The sequence below is a fragment of the Anomaloglossus baeobatrachus genome, chromosome 3, assembly GCF_048569485.1.
Source record: "Anomaloglossus baeobatrachus isolate aAnoBae1 chromosome 3, aAnoBae1.hap1, whole genome shotgun sequence".
In the NCBI taxonomy this organism is placed as follows: Eukaryota; Metazoa; Chordata; class Amphibia; order Anura; family Aromobatidae; genus Anomaloglossus; species Anomaloglossus baeobatrachus.
Window position 1 is genome coordinate 171,494,016 of NC_134355.1, and position 24,526 is coordinate 171,518,541.

A 24,526-nucleotide genomic window follows, 5' to 3' on the forward strand; every position below is an offset into this window, starting at 1 on the left:
CTATACATCTCCCTTCACCCTCTTTCCTCATACTTTGTCCATATACATCTCCACTCACCCACTCCCCATACTGTGTCCATATACATCTACCTTCACCCTTCCTCCCCATACTGTGTACATATACATCCAACCTTACCTCTCCCCATACTATATCCTTATATATCCCCCCTCACCCTCTCTCCCCATACTGTGTCCATATAGATCTCCCCTCACCCTCTCTCCCTATATGTGTTCCTCTTCTGTGTCTTCAGCTCTCCTGAAGCACTTGCCACCAATGCTTGTGTGTGCCTCTGTGGCGCCAACAGCATGATCAGCTGACCTGATCACGCTGCTGACGTCACCCTGACCCAGAAGTGCTGGCAGACAGGGCTTCAATTGTACTCGTGTCTGAAAGACAACTCGGACTGCTGCATCAAGGGAACCAATGGTGCCTCCAGTCGGCTGCACACAGGCCCCGCTTGCCCCCCTTAACCTCCCCCACCCCTTCGATATGCTTCTGTCCAACCCACTGTCTTCTCCTCACTATCCTATAAATGTAGAATCCTCTGTACCAGTCTGGGATTGTAAGTTTGTTTACTGTAATTTATATTGATACGTTGTATGTAAGGCTATGTGCCCACGGGACATTGTACATGCGGATATATCTGCAGGTATGTCTGCAGGTATCCCACAGCGGCTCCCCGGAATCCGCAGCTATCCATAGCTGCGGGATTCCAGTGAAAATAGTGAAATATCTGCGGTAAACCTGCGGACATTCATGCGACTTACCTGCGGAAGTCACGGCCTCTGTCTCCATAGTGGAGGACCGGGACATCCGCAGATATTTCCGCAGGAATAATTGACTTACAGTTACATGTGGCTGCGGGATATCCGCAGCATGTTCCACAGCCGCACATATCGCAGCATGGACACAGCACTCCCCATGTCCCATAGGATAACCTGTCTGTACTTGCTAAAACCTTCGGATTTATCTACAAAATCCAGAAAAATCTGCTGATTTTCCGCGGCAAAATTTGCTGGTACATTGTCTTGTGGGCACATAGCCTAACACTTCTCATGCGCAGCACCATGGAAATCAGTCAGGCTCTATTATTATCATCATCATCATCATCATCATCTAAGAACTCTGAGTGTGTCACAAATACTGCGCCCAGTACACTAAAGGCTACTTTACACGCTGCGATATCGATCCCGATATCGCTAGTGTGGGTACTCGCCCCCATCTGTTGTGCGACACGGGCAAATCGCTGCCCGTTCCGCACAACATCGCGCTGACCCGTCACACATACTTACCTGCCCGGCGACGTCGCTGTGACCGGCGAACCGCCTCCTTTCTAAGGGGGCGGTCCGTGCGGCGTCACAGCGACATCACTGAGCGGCCGCCCAATAGAAGCGGAGGGGCGGAGCTGAGTGGCCGGAACATCCCGCCCACCTCCTTCCTTCCGCATAGCGGCCGGGAGGCAGGTAAGGAGAGGTTTCTCGTTCCTGCGGCGTCACACATAGCGATGTGTTCTGCCGCAGGAGCGACGACCTACATCGTACATGCTGCAGTAACGATAATCGAGAATGGACCCCCATGTCACCGATGAGCGATTTTGCACGTTTTTGCAACGATGCAAAATCGCTCATCGGTGTCACACGTGGCAACATCGCTAATGCGGCCAGATGTGCGTCACAAATTCCGTGACCCCAACGACTCCACATTAGCGATGTCGCAGCGTGTAAAGCCCCCTTAAGTGGCACATCGCTGGAATCAGGGTCTCTGTCTCTACATTTTGCTGCTCTCAGATGGGGGAGCAATATCCTGGTGCCTTTTATTTTCTCTCTACACTGTAATGTCAGTGTTACCAGACTTGTCTCCTCCATGCCAGTAGATGTCGCAGTTTCCTTATCTTCAGCACCCTCTTGTCATCCAGGAACACACAGCACAGTAGTACAGCGCACGCCTGCAGTCAGTGTCAGTGTGCAGAGAGACAGCCTGGAAGATGAGCTCAGCCCCGGAGCCGGTGGTGATTGTGGCAGCGGTCCGCACTCCTATAGGTAATGGCCGGTGTGCACGGGCTCATGGTGTAGGGCTCATTACAATGGCGCTTTTTGTTGTATTTTTCAATCACTCTCCTTGCATTTTTAAATTACAATGTCATTTTTACACTTTCCTTTTCAGAGCACTGTGGGCGAGGGGTGGAATGGGGCATTACTGCGTGGGTCACTACTGTGTGGGGCATTACTGCGTGGGGCATTACTGCGTGGGGGCACTACTGTGTGGGGCACTACTGTGTGGGGCATTACTGCGTGGGGCATTACTGCGTGGGTCACTACTGCGTGGGTCACTACTGCGTGGGGCACTACTGTGTGGGGCACTACTGTGTGGGGCACTACTGTGTGGGGCACTACTGTGTGGGTCATTACTGTGTGGGTCATTACTGTGTGGGTCACTACTGTGTGGGTCACTACTGTGTGGGGCACTACTGTGTGGGGCACTACTGTGTGGGGCACTACTGTGTGGGGCACTACTGTGTGGGGCATTACTGTGTGGGGGCACTACTGTGTGGGGCATTACTGTGTGGGGGCACTACTGTGTGGGGCATTACTGTGTGGGGGCATTAGTGGGGCACTACTGTGTGGGGCACTACTGTGGGGGCATTACTGTGTGGGTCACTACTGTGTGGGGCACTACTGTGTGGGTCATTACTGTGTGGGTCACTACTGTGTGGGGCACTACTGTGTGGGGCACTACTGTGTGGGGCACTACTGTGTGGGGCATTACTGTGTGGGGGCACTACTGTGTGGGGCATTACTGTGTGGGGGCACTACTGTGTGGGGCATTACTGTGTGGGGGCATTAGTGGGGCACTACTGTGTGGGGCACTACTGTGGGGGCATTACTGTGTGGGTCACTACTGTGGGGGCACTACTGTGTGGGTCACTACTGTGTGGGGGCACTACTGTGGGGGCATTACTGTGTGGGTCACTACTGTGTGGTCACTACTGTGTGGGTCACTACTGTGTGGGGGCATTACTGTGTGGGGCATTTTCATAGCTCGTGTTACTGCCGGCTTGTGTCCCATGCTGTTTGCTGTTGATAGAAGTTCTGTCATGGACCCCAGCTCTCTGTACACACTTGTATCTGTGGAACATCTGCGTGAATCCTGGAATCACGGCTGGATGTTCGTATTGTAAACGCCTTGCATTTGGCCAGAGATTAAAAAAAAACAAACAACCCTTCTGCCAATCTATGGTGGAGAATGCCGGCGCCTGTGTTTACATTATGTGCATAGTCGCCACCTGCACACGGCGCAGAGAAGCTGCTAAGGTCCAGGAAGGGTCGGAGGAGCCAAAAGTGGAGTCAGTCAGCTTTCCTAAACTCTGCTGCTGATTGGCTGTTTACAGTAGACCCATGTGTGGTACTGGCTTTGCCATTGGCTGGTGCAGTTATCCAACTGTGCTCTGATTGGCTGTGGGTGTAGGACCATGTGTTGTGATTGGCTGTGGGTGTAGCACCATGTCGTACTCTGCGCTGTCAGTGGATGAGCTGCTGCCGGCCGGGTCCAGTGTGTGCGGATAGTGCGGTGCTGGGCGGCTGCCGGCCGGGTCCAGTGTGTGCGGATAGTGCGGTGCTGGGCGGCTGCCGGCCGGGTCCAGTGTGTGCGGATAGTGCGGTGCTGGGCGGCTGCCGGCCGGGTCCAGTGTGTGCGGATAGTGCGGTGCCGGCCGGGTCCAGTGTGTGCGGATAGTGCGGTGCTGGGTGTTTTTGTTTTTTATATAGCAGTGGACTACTGAAATATATTTTACATTTTCTCCCTTTCTCCATAATAAACTCGCCGTGCTTTTATTTAGCGGACACAGTTTTGTTTCCAGCAGAGGTGGGGTCAGTATCTGGCAGTGGTATCTTTATTTTCCTGCTTTCTATTTATGTATTGATTTCCTATTTTACGTATCACATGTGCCCCCTGATAATGTCATAAAAGACTCTGGGGGGTGGGGGTATTTTAACACTTAAATACATGATTGCGCGGTGTGGATGACGAAGCCCCGTTTGCACTTCCTATTAGGCCGGTTTCAGACGTCCGTGCTTAATCAAGTACCAGTCACACGCATGGTTATGGTCACACGTGTGACATCCGTGTTTGCATACGTGTGACATCCGTGTTTGCATACGTGTGACATCCGTGTTTGCATACGTGTGACATCCGTGTTTGCACACGTGTGACACATACCGGGTAAAACACGTGTCTCTGTAATGAAAAGATGTTCTATATTCACCTGTATCCAGCGCTGTTTTCTTCAGCTCTGCTGCCTCCCGCTCCTGACCCCCGCTCATTATATTCATCACTGCCCGAGGATTTGGAAGCCACCGGGGTATCGTGGGAACATTGCCGGTGACAGGTGAGTATACAGCAGTTTGTGCAGTGACATCCAGGGGGTCATCGGAGTTCCCAATGAACTCTCATGAACCCCTGGAAAGTCACCATTGTGACACTCGCTGTAATGCAGTTGTCGCAGGGGTGTCATCAGAGTTCATTGGGAAATCTGATGACCTCCTGGACGTCCCTGCGCACACACTGCTGGCAGGATACTCACCTGTCACTAGCGATGTCCCCAGCGATGCCGTCCTCGGTGGTGCCGTCTTCTGCAGTGCTGTCTCCAGCGCAGTCACCGCAATGCCCCTGCTCCCAGCTGCTCACTGCAGTGAATAATCAATAAAAATAATGAGCGGGAGGCAGCAGCGCTGGATACAGATAAATATAGAAAATCTTTTTATTTAAAAAACAGTGTTTTCTCCAGTCCGTGTCACACGGATCACATCAGTCTGCAATCCATGTGACACCCGTGCTGCTGGTGAAAAAAGGGGCACGTCTCCGTGTGAAATAGCAGGGCCACACGGTCAGTGTGAAAACACGGCCGTGTTAATACACAATAGGGTAACATGGGTATGTGTGACATCCATGTTAAAAACTGATGTCACACGCACCTAAAACACGGATGTCTTAAACCAGCCTTAGGCTGGTTTCAGACGTCTGTGTTTTAGGTATGTGTGACATCCATTTTTTAACACAGATGCCACACGTACCCATGTTGTTCTATACTGGTACTCACCTGTCCCTGCGATGCTGCCCCTAGCGCTGCTCCGGCTTCCAGCTCCTCAGTGCAGTGAATAATGAATGGATATAATGAGTGGGGGTCAGGAGCGGGAGGCAGCAGAGCCGAAGAAAACAGCGCTGGATACAGGTGAATCTAGAAAATATTTTTATTTCACAGACACATGTTTACTCTGGTACCTGTCACACGTATGTAAACACATATGTCACACATGTTACATATGTTACAATATGTCCATGATTTCACTGCAACCACAGATCTGCCGCAGATTTATCTCTGCGTGTAAAGTGGCCTATACTCCATGCACAGTGCTTGTTCAGGTCTGGGTAGAGCGATAGGGAAGACAGCAATGGTAATAACAGTCTCTGCCTTCCCTCCCTCCACTCACACTCTTATTATCTAAGGGCAGTCCAGAAGTAGTTACGGTAATTCACAACCCAAATTCAAATTAAAAAAAAACGTATAGTTGCCGCTGCACCAATCAGTGGCCAGATAACACAAAAGTGTCATGTCACCTGCTGGAATAGAGGAATAAATAAATAACCGTTTTGCACACTTCTGATTTATTTTTACTACTAAAAAATCTGGACATGTTTGGTATCTGTGTAATCGCAATGATGAGGAGAATCTTATTGTGAGGTCTTTTTACCACAAACTGTACAGTATAGAAACGATTCCCAAAAAGACATGCCAGAATTGGGTTGTTTTTTTTTTTATTTTTTTTCTCCACAATCTCTCCCCATTTGGAATTTTTTGTGGTAAAATGAATGGTGTTTTTCCAGAGGATGAGTTGTACTTTTGAGTGAGAAGTCTTCATATGTCCGTATGGTCAGAAAAATAAAAAAGCTGGGTCTGGGAAGAAGGGGAGTAGTGCTGAGCGGACCCGTTTGAATATTCAGAATCGCAGAATCAGCTCAAACTAAACGAAAATTCGCCATCTACGTCCGAACTTGACCCCGAACAACGAACCCCATACAAGTCAATGGGGACCAGAAGTTTGGGGCTGTAAAATGGCCTTAATAAGCTCTTGGGGGCTGCAAATGGAAGTTAAATGGTAATAAGAGCAGGATAGTTATACATACTGTGTTTCCTGGAGGATCATGCTGCAGCCAGGTTTTCTTCTGGGCCTGCTAATTAAAGTTCATGAATATTCACTGCTTCCCCCGCCCACCCTCTGTGCCAGTGCCAGTGCCAGTGTCTGTGTTTTGTTGCAGTGAGTTTGCTGTTTAATAGTATAAAAATAAATAATATAAAAAAAGAATATTTTGATAGCCAGTGCGGCTAAAACAGCTGCAGGCTCCAGCCCCCACCTGTCAGCTTTACTGTGGCTGGATAGCAAAATAGTGGGGACGAAAAAAGACATAGGGACCTCCCCATTTTTGATATTCAGGCACGGTAAAGCAGACAGGTGGGGGCTGGTATTGACAGGATGACAGGAGCCATTGATATTGTCCCCTCCCCCAAGGCTGTTTTGATGTGGGGGGTTTGCCAGGAGATGCAGATTTGGTGCAGTAATTTGGTTTATACATTCCAGCACCAAATCTGCATCCCCTGGCGTTAAATAGCATAAAAATCACAGTTTTGATGCCATTTCGGTGCATTTTTTGCCAGGAGATAGAAATCTGGTGCAGACATTTCTGTACCATATCTGCATTTCCTGGCAGAAAACCGCACCTAAACTGCGGGGGGGGGGGTTTGCCAGAAGTTGCAAATATAGTGCTGAAATGCAGGAATGTGCACACATTGCCTAATCCAGCTTTGAATTCAATGACTTACCTTAGGTGAGGTGAATGAATTTTATCCTGCACATGTGATGGCTTTCTATGATCCTGCCTGGATCTGCCTTTTCTTCATTTTTAAATAAAGGATTTTTCTCCGTGTTTGTGATTTTATTTATTTTAAGTAACAGGAATAGTAATGGGGGGGGATCTCATAGACCCCTACCCATTACTAATCCAGGGCTTGATGACAGCTGACAAATCACAGCTGTCATTAAACCCTTATATTATATTGATTGCCACTGCACCAGGGCAATCGGGATGAGCTGGGTAAAGTGTCGGAATTGTCGCATCTAATGGATGCTACAATCTTGGACTGCTGCGAACTGCTATATTTAGGCTGGGGAGGGCCCAATAACCATGGGCCTCCCCAGGCTGACAACACCAGACCCTAGCTCTCGGCTTTATTTTAGCTGGGTATCAAAATTGGGGGAGGAAGGATGAATGGCATTTTTTAAAAATGATTTAAATAACTAAAACAAAACCTACATGGCGTCCCTTTTATTCTGATACACAGCCAAGATATCACACACAGCTAGGGGTTCAGTCTGTAGCCATGTGCTTAATCTGCGCTGGTTATCTATATAAAGGGCATACATCATTTCATTTATTTATTTTTACACTTTACTCAGGCGGGCAGACAGCCTCTGTGAGGGCAACCAATCAGCCGCCGGCAGTCTGACTGCAGCCAATCACAGACTTGACATGGCTGTGATGGGGCCGGATGTGCCCACATCGGAAAAGCTTGCTCATTGGGTACCCTGCAACCTTTCAACAAGCTTTATTTGGATGATAAACCTGCACAGGAAACGGACATACAGGTAAAAGTCTGTGTCCGGGACCTGGAAAGCTGGTGTCCGATATGAACCCTAAACTTTACCGTTTGGGTTCACTGATCCTAAAGGGGAGATAAAAACTAAAACACAAAAATGGAAATTGTCCCCGTTGTGTGGGTTAGATGATCGCGGATCAACTCGATATGTGGCTAATTGATTCTTTAAAGCTGAGTTCACATGTTGCCTCCATAATAATAAATAATAATAAAAAAATATATGGAACTTCTTCATATTTCCCACTGCGACTCCGGCCTGTAAATGCAACCTAAGAGCATAAATGTGCCTATGTATAGAAGCCTGTATGAATGGCCAGTTTCAAGCTGTAGGGATAGGGTACTACAAACTCAACTCACGGAGACCTATTTGGTTTTAGGTAAATTAGTGTAACGTGGATGAATATTTGTATAATTACTTATTGATAATGGCTATGTTTTTTTCGTCTATAGGTACATTTAATGGAGCTCTGTCAACGCTACCTGTACATACCCTGGGTACAGTTGTGATCAGAGAGGCTCTGAAGAGAGCCAGTCTTAAGTCAGATGAGATCTCAGAAGTGATATTTGGCCATGTTTTAACTGCAGGTATGTATATGGTTGTATATTATGGATTTTACACATAATTGGTCACTGCCTCCGTGAGGATATTTCCAGCCTGAAGCAGAATGAGAATTAGTTCTCCTACCCCTGAAGATCTGTCCGAAAGGAAAAGGCGGTTATAAATGATTTAATGACAAAATGTATAATTGGTGGAGGAAGCTTGTACTAGATGGACCTAGGTCTTTTTTTCAACCTATGTAAGTTGTATGTGTATGTGTTGACCAGCGCTGAGTGGAGTCATGAGGATTAAAAATGTCTGTTCTTGAGTCTACACCTTTCAAAGTCTCGGTCTTCATCAGGACTTTAAACAGAGATATACCCCATAATATGGAGCCGCAGGCATTACACGTGATGCTGCACAGGTTCAGTGCATATGATTTAGCTGCACGAGTTGGTGATTAGTGAACCAGCGTTATCATTACAGTCTAGTATGTGAGACGTCAGTAAAGGATGACCAGCAGCACACTTGATTGTGCAATTAAACTGGGGTGAAAAATGACTTTCAGCTATTGATTCTTTTTTTTTTCATATATATCAATTGTAGGTACTGGACAAAACCCTACTCGTCAGGCCAGTGTGGGTGCTGGAATTCCCTACTCTATTCCAGCATGGAGTTGCCAAATGATCTGTGGGTCCGGCCTAAAGTCTGTAAGCCTTGGAGCTCAAGCTATATTAACTGGAGAATCTGATATCGTGGTGGCAGGGGGTATGGAGAACATGAGTCAGGTAAGAATATTATGTATGATGTTCAGCGGACACATGGAAACTATTATAGATATTAAAGCGAATCTGTCACCAGGTTTTTGCTCTCTCATCTGAGAGCAGTATAATGTAGGGGCAAAGCTCCTGATTCCAGCGAAGTATCACTTATTGAGCTGCTCTCTGTCATTTTAATAAAATCAATGTTTTCTCTGCTGCAGATCTAGCAGTTATCCAGAGCTTATGAATATGCTGGACTATCTGGCAGCACACCAAGTAGTCCTCTAATGATAATCTACTGCTGACTAAAATGTGATTTTATCAAAACTACACTAAGCAACCCAGTAAGTGATACATTGCTGGAATCAGGATCTCTTCCCCTACGTTATGCTGCTCTCGGATTAGGTGGCAAAAACCTGATGACTGATTCCATTTAAATGTAGAAAAATTGTTATTGATTATTTGGAGGTGTAAGGTTTCAGGCTTTAGATGTATGAAGTGACTTTGTTTGGCAAACAGACTAACATGAATTCGCAGTCTGCGGAGTAGTGACCAGTAAATCACAGCTGCAGGCAGACAGCAAAAATTGCTTTTATACTGGCTTCCAGATTGGTGTACGACAATGACTTCTCTCGTGGTTGATGTTTTCACTGATGTCTCACTGTCCTTCATTTAATCTTGTTTTGTGCCTGACACTTTATAATTGTTCGTATATTATGTTCTGGAAATAACGCTTGCATTATACAAATCATACAAAAAAAATATATACCTGCATGTGAAAATATACATTTACGACATGAAGGATCACCAGTCAGTGGCAAAACAGTATCAGTTTTGTTCTCATTACTTTACACATGCAAACTAACCCATATCCTTTATAATTGTTGTGTTTTTTTCTGTTTGATTTTATTTTCAGGCGCCTCATTTAGTGCACATGCGCGCTGGTGTGAAAGCAGGGGATGTTCCATTGCAGGACAGTATTTTTTGTGATGGGCTTAATGATGCATTTTACAAGTATCCTATGGGAATAACTGGTAAGACTTGTCTATTGTAAATCGTTTACCCATTTCCTATGTAAGGCCGTCCATTATTCTCCGTGTTCTATTCGTGTGTTTGCCAATGTATGTAAAGCGATGTGGAATTAATAGCGCTATATAAATGAATAAATATTATGATATTATTGTGTTTCAAAAATAAGGCATGTACTCATTCCATACTGAGCAAAGTCACACGCCTAGAAAAAGGAGCATATGATATGTCGCCATCTATGTGTCAAATTAATGCTGTTCAGTAGTTGATATAGGAGACGCTTTGAAAACCCTCTCATTTTTTTTTCCCCTGTTGAAACAAAAAAATGTGGATGACGCACAGACCAAAAAAGACTGAAGATGCTGAAATATAAAGTGTCCGAGAAAAATACCTGACTTCTGAATGAGGCCTTATATATAGTGTTATCTAAATCTATCATGTTGTCTTTTTAGCTGAAAATGTGGCCAAACAGTGGAAAATCTCCAGAGAAGAGCAGGACCAGTTGGCAGTTGAATCACAGAGAAGGACTGAAGCTGCACAGAAAGAGGGCCATTTTGCCAAGGAGATTGTACCCGTTGAAGTTCCTTCAAGAAAAGGTAGAAAGTAGTGTGAATCAGTAGTGAAATAGGGCTGCTATAAGGAGTTATCATATAATGCCTACGTGATTCCATGTCGAACATGCGCTCCTTGACCATATTAATATCGTTAAAGAGTTGTCTGGTCTAGAGTAATAAGTCTGTAGTCACACTGAGTCACTATATGACTGTAGACTTATGAATCCTTCCAGCATAAGCACTGTGCGTTGTGCGGATTTGCTGGTTTCTGAGCTGGGAATGGCAGTTATGTGATTGCAGTTGTGCAGTATTCATTTCTTTTTCGCTCCTAATTGGGAGACCCAGACAATTGGGTGTATAGCTACTGCCTCCGGAGGCCGCACAAAGTACTACACTTAAAAGTGTAAGGCCCCTCCCCTTCTGGCTATACACCCTCCCGTAGGAGTACGGATTCCTCAGTTTTAGCTTTGTGCGAAGGAGGTCAGACACGCACGCATAGCTCCATTGTTTTTAGTCAGCAGCAGCTGCTGACTATGTCGGATGGAAGAAAAGAGGGCCCATACAGGGCCCCCAGCATGCTCCCTTCTCACCCCACTGTATGTCGGAGGTGTTTGTAAGGTTGAGGTACCCATTGCGGGTACGGAGGCTGGAGCCCACATGCTGATTCCTTCCCCATCCCTTTTTACAGGGCTCTGGGTGAAGTGGGATTTACTGGTCTCCAGGCACTGAGACCGTGCTCCATCTACAGCCCCTGGAGAAGATGCTGGATTGGAGCGGAGTACATCAGGGACATGGCCCTGCTTCCTCAAGGTACTCTGTGTCCCCGTGCATTTCACGCTCACACCGCAGCATGCTGGGTGTTGTAGTGCGCCGGGGACATCAGCGCTGCGGCGCTTGTGCCATGGCCTCATTTCAGCTTCGCTGAAGCGGGCACACTTTTGGGGAACGGTCGCGCCGGCCGCTGGGACTGCGGCGCGGCTGGCACTTGTGGTGCGCCGGGGACTTCAGCGCGGGCCGCGCTTTTACGGCGGCCGCGCTGATAACTCGAGTCCCCGGCTTTTGCGGCCTGGTTCCGTTCGTTCCCGCCCCCAGACCTGCCAGTCAGGAGAGGGGCGGGACGCTGGTCAGTGCATCAGCGCTGAGGGCTGGAGTCGTTTTTACATACTCCAGCCCTCACAATAGGCACAGAGGGGACACTGTTTCCCGCACTTTTGTTTGGGAACTCCCACGGGCCGCCCCTCTCCACAGACGCCGGCAGCCATTCCTGCTGACACGCTGAGCTGCAGAGGGGAGCCGGGGAGACCCAGACAAGGAATTCTGCGCCTCTTACCCGCTATTCAGCGGGCGGTAAGCAGCCCTCCGGGCTCACCCCCTCTTGTGCCAGTAGTAATCTTAGTATTTTGTTCCTGCAAATACTTTGTACTGCATAGCGCTGGTCGCCTTTTGGCTATAGACTCTCTCACATTGCAGAGAGCCAACAGCATGTCGTCCACAAAACGCAAGGGTCAGACATTATATGCTTCCTGTACCGCATGTGGGACTTTTCTACCGGCAGGCTCCAATGACCCCCATTGTGTGCAGTGCTCGGCCCCTGTGGCACTTGCACAGCCGGGACCTCCGCTGGACGTGACCCAGGGTGTACCACCTGTGAATGCTGTCCAAGTGACAGGAACTGAGTTTACAGCTTTTGCTGACAGAATGTCTCTCACTATGTCACAAATTCTTGACACATTGCGGGCTAGGCCTGTACTTCAGGCCACGGACACTGTGCAATCATTGCCCCCTGGTCCCCCTCAGCTGAATTACTTCCAAGCTCCGGGACGGGCACATACACCTCAGGGTGAAGACTCTGACTCGGACGATGGTCCCAGGCAACCTAAGCGGGCTCGCTATGAGAGGCCTTCACATTCATCTCAATGGTCAGGATCCCAGCGAGATGAATCTATGGGTGATGAGGCGGACGTAACTGATCAGGATTCTGATCCTGGGACCGCTCTCAATCTAGATACACCAGATGGTGATGCCATAGTTAATGATCTTATAGCATCCATCAATAAGATGTTAAATATTTCTCCACCAGCTCCTCTGGTAGAGGAGTCAGCTTCGCAGCACGAGAGAATCCATTTCAGATATCCCAAGCGTACATTAAGCACTTTTCTGGACCACGCTGACTTTAGAGACGCAATCCAGAAACCCCACGCTTATCCGGAAAGGCGTTTTTCTAAACGGCTTAAAGATACACGCTATCCTTTTCCCCCTGAGGTGGTCAAGGGTTGGACCCAGTGTCCAAAAGTGGATCCTCCAATTTCCAGGCTTGCAGCTAGATCCTTGGTTGCAGTTGAAGATGGAGCGGCACTTAAAGATGCCACTGACAGGCAGATGGAGCTCTGGCTGAAATCCATCTATGAAGCTATTGGAGCGTCGTTAGCGCCATCTTTTGCTGCCGTATGGGCACTCCAAGCTATCTCAGCCGGGCTTGTGCAAGTCGACTCAGTCACACGTGCATTTGCCCCGCAGGTAGCACCATTGACCTCGCAAATGGCGGCATTCGCGTCGTACGCGATTAATGCTGTTCTTGACGCTACAAGCCGTACGGCAGTGGCGTCAGCCAACTCCGTTGTTTTGCGTAGGGCCCTGTGGTTGAGACATTGGAAGGCAGATTCTCATTCCAAGAAGTGCTTAACCAATTTGCCTTTTTCTCGTGACCGATTGTTTGGAGAGCGTTTGGATGAAATCATCAAACACTCCAAGGGTAAGGACTCATCCTTACCGCAACACAGACAAAACAAACCCCAACAGAGGAGGGGTCAGTCTGGTTATCGGTCCTTTCGAGGACCGGGCAGGTCCCAATTTTCCTCGTCAAAAAAGACTCAAAAAGATCAGAGACGCTCAGATTCTTGGAGGTCTCAGTCACGCCCAAAAAAGACAGCCGGAGGAACCGTTGCCAAGACGGCGTCCTCATGACTTGCAGTCTCCGATTCCCACACCCTCGGTCGGTGGGAGGCTTTCCCACTTTGGCGACATTTGGCTGTCACGCGTCAAAGACCGTTGGGTGAGGGATATTCTGTCTCACGGGTACAGGATAGAGTTCAGTTCTCGTCCGCCAACTCGTTTCTTCAGAACTTCTCCACCACCAGACCGAGCCGATGCTCTGTTGCAGGCGGTGGCCGCTCTAAAGGCGGAAGGAGTGGTGACCTCCGTCCCTCTTCAGGAACAAGGTCACGGTTTTTACTCCAATCTGTTTGTGGTCCCAAAAAAGGACGGATCGTATCGGCCCGTCCTGGATCTAGAGTTGCTCAACAGACACGTAAAAGTCAGGAGGTTCCGGATGGAATCCCTACGCTCCGTCATAGCCTCAATGTCTCAAGGAGATTTTCTAGCATCAATAGACATCAAAGATGCGTATCTCCACGTGCCGATTGCGCCAGAGCATCAGCGTTTCCTACGCTTCGTCATACACGACGAACACCTGCAGTTCGTAGCGTTACCTTTCGGTCTGGCAACAGCCCCCCGGGTCTTCACCAAGGTCATGGCAGCAGTAGTAGCTGTCCTGCACTCGCAAGGTCACTCGGTCATCCCGTATCTAGACGACCTGCTTATAAAGGCACCCTCTCAAGAGGCATGCCAACACAGTCTGAAAGTGGCACTAGACACTCTCCAGAGTTTCGGGTGGATTATCAACTTTCCAAAGTCTCATCTAACCCCGACCCAATCACTGACTTATCTTGGCATGGAGTTTCATACTCTCTCAGCGATAGTGAAGCTTCCACTGGACAAGCAGTGTTCGCTGCGGACAGGAGTGCAATCTCTCCTTCAGAGCCAGTCACACTCACTGAGGCGCCTCATGCATTTCCTAGGAAAGATGGTAGCAGCAATGGAGGCGGTCCCGTTCGCGCAGTTTCATCTGCGCCCTCTACAATGGGACATTCTACGCCAATGGGATGGGAAGTCGACGTCCCTCGACAGGACTGTCTCCCTCTCTCAGACTGCCAAGGACTCTCTGCGTTGGTGGCTTCTCCCCACCTCATTGTCACAGGGAAAGTCGTTCCTACCCCCATCCTGGGCAGTGGTCACGACGGATGCGAGCCTATCAGGGTGGGGAGCGGTGTTTCTCCACCACAGGGCTCAGGGGACGTGGACTCAGGAAGAGTCCACCCTGCAGATCAATGTTCTGGAAATCAGAGCAGTCTATCTTGCTCTGCGAGCCTTCCAACAATGGCTGGAAGGCAAGCAGATTCGGATTCAGTCGGACAATTCCACGACGGTGGCGTACATCAACCACCAAGGGGGAACACGCAGTCGCCAAGCCTTTCAAGAAGTCCGGCGGATTTTGACGTGGGTGGAAAGCAAAGCGTCCACCATATCCGCAGTTCACATCCCAGGCGTGGAAAACTGGGAAGCAGACTTTCTCAGTCGCCAGGGCATGGACGCAGGGGAATGGTCCCTTCACCCGGACGTGTTTCAGCAGATCTGCTGCCGCTGGGGGACGCCGGACGTCGATCTGATGGCGTCACGGCACAACAACAAGGTCCCAGTTTTCATGGCACGGTCTCACGATCACCGAGCGCTGGCGGCAGACGCCTTGGTTCAGGATTGGTCGCAATTCCGACTACCCTATGTGTTCCCACCTCTAGCATTGTTGCCCAGAGTTCTCCGGAAAATCAGGTCCGACTGCCATCGAGCCATTCTCGTAGCTCCAGACTGGCCAAGAAGGTCGTGGTACCCGGATCTGTGGCATCTCACGGTAGGCCAACCATGGGCACTACCAGACCGTCCAGATTTGCTGTCTCAAGGGCCGTTTTTCCATCTGAATTCTGCGGCCCTGAACCTGACTGTGTGGCCATTGAGTCCTGGATCCTAGCGGCCTCAGGTTTATCTCATGAAGTAGTTGCCACAATGAGACAGGCTAGAAAACCATCCTCAGCTAAGATCTATCACAGGACGTGGAAGATATTCTTAGCTTGGTGCTCGGCTCAGAGGGTTTCTCCCTGGCCATTTGCATTGCCAATTTTTCTTTCCTTCCTGCAGTCTGGGTTGGAAAAAGGTTTGTCGCTTAGCTCTCTTAAGGGTCAAGTCTCCGCGCTATCCGTATTCTTTCAGAAACGCTTGGCACGGCTTTCTAAAGTACGCACGTTTCTCCAAGGAGTTTGTCATATCGTTCCTCCTTACAGACGGCCATTGGAACCCTGGGATCTAAACAAGGTTCTCATTGCTCTCCAGAAGCCGCCTTTCGAGCCTTTGAAAGAGGTTTCCCTTTCTCGGCTTTCACAAAAAGTGGTTTTTCTTGTGGCGGTCACGTCTCTTCGTAGAGTGTCCGAGCTAGCGGCGTTATCTTGCAAATCTCCCTTCCTGGTGTTTCACCAAGACAAGGTAGTACTGCGTCCAATTCCAGAGTTTTCTCCCAAGGTGGTTTCTTCCTTTCATCTCAATCAGGATATCACTTTGCCATCTTTGTGTCCGCATCCAGTTCACCAATTTGAAAAAGGTTTACATCTGTTGGACCTGGTGAGAGCACTCAGGATTTACATTTCTCGCACGGCGCCTATGCGCCGTTCTGATGCGCTCTTTGTCCTAGTCGCTGGTCAGCATAAGGGATCGCAAGCTTCCAAATCCACCCTGGCGCGGTGGATCAAGGAACCAATTCTTCACACATACCGTTCTGCTGGGCTTCCGATTCCATCTGGACTGAAGGCCCATTCTACCAGAGCCGTGGGTGCGTCCTGGGCATTGCGGCATCAGGCTACGGCTCAGCAGGTGTGCCAGGCGGCTACCTGGTCGAGTCTGCACACGTTTACCAAACACTATCAAGTGCATACCTACGCTTCGGCAGATGCCAGCCTAGGTAGACAGGTCCTTCAGGCGGCGGTGGCCCACCTGTAGGAAAGGGCTGCCTGACAGCCCGATCACGAGGTATCTTTTTACCCACCCAGGGACTGCTTTTGGACGTCCCAATTGTCTGGGTCTCCCAATTAGGAGCGAAAAAGAAGAAGGGAATTTTGTTTACTTACCGTAAATTCCTTTTCTTCTAGCTCCAATTGGGAGACCCAGCACCCGCCCTATTGTTCTTAGGGTTTCGTTTTTCGGGTGCACATGTTGTTCATGTTGTTTCTTAAGTTCTCCGATCTTGTTATCGGATTGAATTTGTTTTTGAAACTGTTATTGGCTTTCCTCCTTCTTGCTTTGGTACTAAAACTGAGGAATCCGTACTCCTACGGGAGGGTGTATAGCCAGAAGGGGAGGGGCCTTACACTTTTAAGTGTAGTACTTTGTGCGGCCTCCGGAGGCAGTAGCTATACACCCAATTGTCTGGGTCTCCCAATTGGAGCTAGAAGAAAAGGAATTTACGGTAAGTAAACAAAATTCCCTTCTTTCCCGGTCCAACAAGTGGGCTTGGCCTCGCTCTGTACAAGTGTGTGAAGTAGGCACGTCAGACGGCGCGGCCTTGCACAACACATTTGTATTGCGCCCGCTACTTGTGTCCTTGCCGGGAACATGCATAGCGCACACTTGTGGTCACATGACTGGCGTTTCCAGCTCAGAAACCAGAGATTCCTCACTGTGCACCAGGAATCTGCAGTCACACAGAGTGACACAGTGACTGCAGACTTATTATTTTAGACCTGTCAACCCCTTTAATGTATTAAAGTTTGTAGATGCTGCATAACATTTCACCCTTTATAGGCCCTGTGACCGTCACAACTGATGAGTTTCCCCGACATGGAAGCAGCTTAGAGGGAATGGCAAAATTAAAACCCTATTTTCTGAAGGATGGAACTGGTACTGTAACCCCAGCTAATGCCTCAGGTTAGTATTGTGGTCAATAAATACTTAAGATTTAAGGCTGCCCAAAATATGCCATGCTGTAGACTGTTATCTCTGGCGGGCTCCTCCTGTATCAATCTGTGCCTTGTATTGTTTATGATTATTGTACTTGTCCTTACTGTGTATACCCTTTTCACATGTAAGGCATCATGGAATAAATGGTGCTATAATAATAATAATTATTAAATTGGTAAATAAACATCTAAATAATGTCTCTAATTTCTGTAGAGTCAGAGAGAGATAATATAATAATGTGTTTCCAGACCATCACGTACTGATTCTTGTAATTTCTACAATGATTGCCTCTGCTCAGGTATAAACGATGGAGCTGCAGCGGTTATACTTATGAAGAAGTCTGAAGCCCAGCGCAGGCATCTGTTACCCATGGCACAAATAGTCTGCACCGCTCAAGCTGGTTTGGACCCATCTATCATGGGAGTTGGGCCAATTCCTGCTATTAAGAAAGCTGTAAGTTTTTTTTTTCCATTTACTTATTCAAATAACAGCATTATGGAAGCCTTAAGATCGCAGTGATGCCTAATTCATCATAGCTTCTTGAAGTGTTTAAAAATAATGGTTTGTTATGTAAAATTACATATAAATTGCAATAAAAACAAATTTTAAAGGGCTATATATAGGGGTCCAGAAATCAATATATGTAATAAAATTTGATCATGGAGACTGTGTGTAATAAGCGCTCTCCTGACGTGTCAATGTCTGTATTACGTAGAAACATCTGTATAACAGCTGAGCCGCACCATTTTCACCATTTAATCCAACTTGGAACTTGTTTCCCATTTTTCAGTACTTTATATGGCAAAATAAACTGTCATTTGAAACTACAACTTGTCAACGGAAAAATGTAAAGATGAAAATGGCTGTAAAGTCGAGGACTTGAGTGAGGACATCAAAGCCTCAACCAGCTACACAATGATCAATATGTCATATAAAATTATGCATGGTGTATCTTGCAGGTTCAAAAAGCAGGATGGAGCCTGGATGAGGTGGATGTGTATGAAATTAATGAAGCTTTTGCAGCACAAGCAATAGCAATTGTTAAAGAGCTTGGATTGAACCCCGCTAAGGTAATTTTCCAGAAAACATGCGTAAGGCCCTGTGCGCACTCTGCAAATTTACCGCAGATTTGCTGCAGAAAATGCAAATCCTATGGGTTTTAAAAAAATGCTGGGCGCACACTGCGTTTATTTGTCACTGCGGATTTACCCGTGGATTTTCTGCTGTGGAATTAATGAGCATGTCACTTCTTTTCTGGAGGTACCTGCGTTTTTTGCCATAGATAATGGTAAAAACCCGCAGGGACCAACTTACGGAAAATCCGCGGCAAATCCGTGGCAATCCGCAGTAAAACCGCATGCGGATTTCGTTGTGTTTTTGGTGCGTTTTTTTACCGCGGGAGCGGGATTCTTTAAGAGGGTCCGGATTTTCCTTAAGAAAAAGGCACTTTCTAGTGCGCACATAGCCTAAAATTGGAAATTTAGTCAATGGTGAACTCTGATCACTGCTGGATTCCACAATGAAGCTTTACAGTGCCCCTATAATTTCCTCAAAGAATTTTATTCCATTGAAATCTGACAGTTTGTAAACTATCACTTGTATTATCAGATTTCTATTAAGATAAGCTCTTGGGAAAACAATTATTTTTATATACAATAAAGTAATATCACTGGTGCTAACTGAAAATATCTTAAGGGTACTTTACACACTGCGACATCGCTAGCGATCTCATTAGCGATGTGAAATTCTAGATCGCAAGTGCGATCTTTTGAGATCGCACATGAGTAAAATAACCTATGTGCGATCTCGAAAGATCGCACTTGCGATCTAGAATTTCACATCGCTAACGAGATCGCTAGCGATGTCGCAGTGTGTAAAGTACCCTTTACAAGTCCCCGTCTGCAAATAGACGTCCATGACCACTACGGGGTTAATATCTATTATAGGAAATTAAACGGGGCTATTACGCACGGTGACAAGGTATAATAACCCACCAAGCAGTTGCCAAAATAAAGCTCCACAAGTACCTTAATGGGTGTTGAAGTACTGAAAGCTGACCTGCCAGTCCAGACTTTAGATAGCAGAGAGTAGAAAGTCCCCATACAAAACGGCCATTTCCTTTGTAGGTTTAAATTTTCGCCCGCGCTTCTGAGATATTGCCCCAGCCGGCAGCTACTATCCCAATGTCTGCGAGACACATGAGAAACTCCAAATGCAAATGGTGACATCCCCTTAATTAGCTACAAAGTCCCGCTATGTCCAGCACACTGCGCTACCTACGCGTTTCAGAGAACACGGTCTTCTTCCTCAGGGATGCGCAGCTGTCTCATCCTTTTATAAAGTTGTGTCCTCAAGCTTGATTATTCAGGGTTACGGGCCCAGCCACTCAAATTTGTATACCTATGAGCTACCATTAATCAGATCAACAACTTAATGTCCAAAGCAGAATACAAAATATTTTACTAGTTGTGCAAAACACAATCAATATTGCTGAAATATCTCATTAAAAACACCCCAAAACCCATAAAAACAAGGCAGTGTGGCTGATGACAGCAAGCAACGTGACAGGTTGTTTTTAGGCATATTCTAACATCATTAATGCAGGCAGTTTGACTTAGAGGCTACATAGAAAGTAGTATATAATATAAAGTGTATAAAAAAAAAACAACCCTGCAAGAATTGTCAGAGTTAATAGGCATGCCGTAAACCATATGACTCTAATAAAACATTAAAACATGTAGTCAAACATCATGTTAGTTGAACAAAATGATATATTTGTACATGTGATTTAATTCTAAGTACGTAAGAAAAGACCCAAAAGAGTTAACATAGGGTTAAAAAGCCTACGGTAAACCATATGACTCTAATGAAACATCAATATATTTAGTCAAACATGATGTTTATTGAATATATTGATAATTAGAATTGGATGACATGTACAAGTATATAAGAATAAACCCGCAAGAGTTGTCATGGGGTTGAAAGGCATGGGGTAAACCATATGATTCTAATGAGTCATTAATACATTTGGTCAAACATGATGTTAGTTAAACATAATGATCATTAGAATTGGATAAAATGTAATTCAGATAAGGAGAGTTATCAAATGGGTAATCAACATATAACGTAGCATGTATTCATGCCAGGAAGGGTTATCAGAGGGTTTTGCACTATGAAAATCACAAAGTTTTGTTATGTTACCAGAAGGGTTGTCATAGGAACCGCAGCAATCAATGGTGAACTCTGATCACTGCTGGTTTCCACAGTGAAGCTTTACACTGCACAGATCCCTGTAATACCACAAAGAATTCTATCACATGGAAATCTGACACTTTGAAAACTATCACTATTATCAGATTTCTAGTAGCATAAGCTCTAGGAAAACACTTTTTCTATACAATAAACTAATACCACTGGTGCGAACGGAAAATATCTTACAAGCCCCTTCTGCAATTAGATGTCCGAGATCACCACGGGGTTAATATCTAATATAGGAAATAAAGCGGGGCTATTACCCATGGTGACAAGGTATAATAGCCCACCAGGCAGTTGCCAAAATAAAGCTCCACAATTACCTTAATGAGTGTTGAAGAACTAAAAGCTGACCCGGCAGTCCAGACTTTAGATACAGAGTAAAAAGTCTCCATACAAAACGGCCATTGCCACTGGGCTTTGCCTTTGAAGATATTGCTCCAGCCAGCCGCTATCCCAATGTCTGTGAGACACACGAGGAACTCCAGATGCAAATGGTGATGTCCCCTCAATTAGCTACGAAGTCTTGCTATGTCCAGTACACTGTTGCCCTACGCGTTTCAGAGAACACTGTCCCTTTCCTCTGGGATGCGCAGCTGTCTCATCCTTTTATAAAGTTGTGTCCTCGTGCTTGATCATTCAGAGTTACCGGCCCAGCCACTCAAATACAAATAATGCTATGCTTTCAGCCCTTGACATGCTCTCGATATAATCACCGCGCACCCCCTCCAGTGTGCTCTAACCCAGAGGTTCCCAACTCCAGTCCTCAAGGCACACCACAGTGCAGGTTTTCAGGATTTCCTTAGTATTGCACAGGTGATAATTTAATCACCTGCAAAGGTGCTGAATCCAACACCCATGCAATGCTAAAGAAATCCTGAAAACATGCACTGTTGGTGTGCCTTGAGGACTGGAGTTGGGAACCTCTGCTCTAACCGATAGTATCGTCCACACTTCTGATCCTATAAATTGACGACCATGTTTATGTACATAATTCTTTGACAGGGGGTGATCTTTTGATTTATTTATTTATTTATTTTTTTACAATATTTCTTGTGTTCACCAATTCTTTTCTGTAGTTGTCGTTTGGTGCGTCCCACATATATTATGTCTCATGGGCACCTAATTGAATATATTACCCCTTTTCAAAAACATGACAAATTTTCCTTAATCACATATTTGTGATCATTATTTAAATTAAAAAAAAAAAAAAGTTTTTCTAGATTTTAAGACATGACAAATACCACATTTATGACCTGGGGGAAAAAAATTCATTAATGGCTTATTATACCTCGTCACCTTGTGCAATAGCCTTGTTTTATATACATCCTACACCTTTCACCTACGTGAATCTGCACATGTTGAAGGTGGGGGAATGTGATTTAGATCAACATTTACTATTTAGGTGCAATTTGAGCAGAATTACTATTTTAATATACATGGCACTATAGAATGTTCAGTTAACCCTATTCAAATTGTCTCAAATTATTTCTCTGAGGAGCATTGCAGCTATAAGACTCCTCACCACTGACAGCCAGATTGGTTTAAGAAATAACGTCTGGAACACCATTCTAAGTCTGAACTGGGTGCAAAGACCCTAAAAAGCTTCACCATATAGAGAGAAGGTATGCACACCTATCGCCAGTCCACATTATACATGTATAGTCTGGGTCTCAGCCTCCCACACATGGTAAGTTTTTTAACTGCAAGAGAGGACACACATTAGCTAGGGACCCCAATGTAAGAGAATACCATGACGAGGTGTTGGGGCTCTGTTGCATTGATCAATTCAATAGCTAAGTTTCTCTTTATTCTTAAGGTAATGGCAGTTATGCAGATTCCATTTCATATTTTCATTTTCAAATATAGCTATTGTATTTTTCATGCCAGTATTCACACAGCAGTTTCTGCTTTACATTTATTCCCCTTGCACTGTCACTGGTGTGCAGCCCTTCTCTCTATATAGCCAGATTGGTTTGTCAGTCTCCGCAAGGAGAATAGTTTTCCCCTGAGACCCAGTTAACCCTATAGATTTCCATTTTTGGTTGTTCTACAGGTAAACATACAAGGAGGAGCTATAGCACTCGGTCACCCTCTCGGAATGTCTGGCTGTCGTATCTTGGTTACTCTCCTTTATGCCTTGGAGAGAACTGGGGGGAAGAAAGGAGTTGCTGCTCTGTGTATTGGTGGTGGCATGGGCATTGCCATGTGCGTTGAAAGAACAAGCTAAGCATTTAGATCCGTACACTTCAGAAGGCACTTGTTCCCATGGAACATACAAGTGACTTGATAACCAAATCCATTCCAAGATAATTGCTTTTTTGCCTCGGCTCAATTCCTTTTAATATGTTTTGTTAAATCACAAGTTTAATAATTTCCCATTTGAACTGCACCATGCGCCTGAATCAGAATGGTGTGCACTACATTGTGGAGGGATATGTTTAATGCAGTTTTTATCTCAGCATATCTGAAAAATTAACCCCTAGATTGGAGTACGCACAAAACACTTACATGAATGTAAGTACGTATGATTTGTCGGTAAAGTTAGTCTGTTTGAATTACTTTGTCGTTTAAGTTCAACATGTTACACAAGCAAAAAAATAATTGTTAAAAATATCAAACCTAAGTGTTTTTGTAATGATTTCTGCTATTTTAATAAAGTATTATGCAATCCTCTTTACCACCTATTTCCATTCAAGTTGTGCTTTTGCTATAAGACTAAAACCTTACACACAGCTATATTTCCTATTCACTCAAATCTCAAAAGGGTAATAAATTATTTGTCTTCTTTATATAGTGCCTACATATTTCTGACATCATCACCGTCCTCATTAAAGCTGACAACTAGTGATGGGTGAGAAATAAAATGCTTGGTTGCTTGCTACTTGAACCGAGCAATTTCTAATGCTTGGGTGCTCGAGTAACAAGCATAATGGCAGTTAATGGGAAATTTTTCCGGTAGCCCCCCTCCCCCGGGAGGTCTGAAGGGGGCATGGAAGTCATTGAAAGGCTAGGTTTGCATGCTGAGTTTTTGGTGCAAAAATTATCTTGTGGCAGAAACTCACCAAAAAATGCATTTTTATTTTTGGTTTGGTTTTGTTTTTTTTTTTTAGGCCAGTTTCACACATCAGTGAAAAACACTGACGTTCTTCACTGACGTGTAAAACACGCATATGTCCCTCCATGTTCCGTGATTCACGGCACATGTGGGTTGTCCATGTGCAATCCGTGAATGCAAATGGACATTACTCACCTGCCTTTGCTCCTGCTGCCCATGGTGCTGAACTCCTCGGCTCTGCAACGTCCACCCACCGCTCTCTGCAGATACTTCCAGGTCGGCTGTTCCTGCTTTCATGAATATTCATGAGCCGGGCAGGAGCTGCAGAGAGCGGAGGCTGCACAGCCCGTCGCTGGAAAGGTGAGTTGAAAATGTTTATTATTTTATGTCAGTGTTTTTCTGGTACGTGTTTCATGGATCACACACGGATCGTACCATAGTGTGGTCTGTGGGTCATCAGTGATGCCAGAAAAAAACGGAGTTGTCTCCGTGCAGAATCACGGACACGCGTGTACGCTGTACGGAGACACGTTCAGTGAAAAATCACTGATGTGTGAGCAGACCCATTGATTATAATGGGTCTGCGTAAGTCAGTGATTCTGGAACGTATAAAAAAAAAAAACATACGTACCAGAATCACTGACGTGTGAAGGAGGCCTTAGTGAAATCATTGCCTGGTAGAGTTATAAAACAGGAAAAACAACACCTCACCAACAAATTAACTACTGCTTTTTTTCCGCACCCAAAACTGCATGGAAAAAAAGCAACGTTAGCACAGGACTTCAGAT

At 46.1% G+C, this 24,526-nt stretch overlaps 1 protein-coding gene across 1 annotated transcript; it reads left to right on the forward strand.

The window, feature by feature from the left end:
• Nucleotides 1-1,921: 1,921 nt before the first annotated feature.
• Nucleotides 1,922-23,360, forward strand: ACAT2 (acetyl-CoA acetyltransferase 2). The gene is made up of 9 exons (XM_075339581.1): nucleotides 1,922-2,040; nucleotides 8,160-8,294; nucleotides 8,854-9,035; nucleotides 9,925-10,042; nucleotides 10,490-10,633; nucleotides 17,273-17,395; nucleotides 17,727-17,881; nucleotides 18,388-18,498; nucleotides 22,737-23,360. The coding sequence occupies exons 1-9, from the start codon at nucleotides 1,986-1,988 to the stop codon at nucleotides 22,908-22,910; spliced, it is 1,197 nt and encodes a 398-aa protein (XP_075195696.1). The 5' UTR covers nucleotides 1,922-1,985; the 3' UTR covers nucleotides 22,911-23,360.
• Nucleotides 23,361-24,526: the final 1,166 nt, after the last annotated feature.

Bases quoted from the DNA above. Each gene is read 5' to 3' on its own strand.
- ACAT2 (XM_075339581.1), top strand. From the start codon at position 1,986: ATGAGCTCAGCCCCGGAGCCGGTGGTGATTGTGGCAGCGGTCCGCACT. The intron at 2,041-8,159 runs GTAATGGCCGGT...TTTCGTCTATAG, and splicing joins AGCGGTCCGCACTCCTATAG to GTACATTTAATGGAGCTCTG. The intron at 8,295-8,853 runs GTATGTATATGG...TATCAATTGTAG, and splicing joins TGGCCATGTTTTAACTGCAG to GTACTGGACAAAACCCTACT.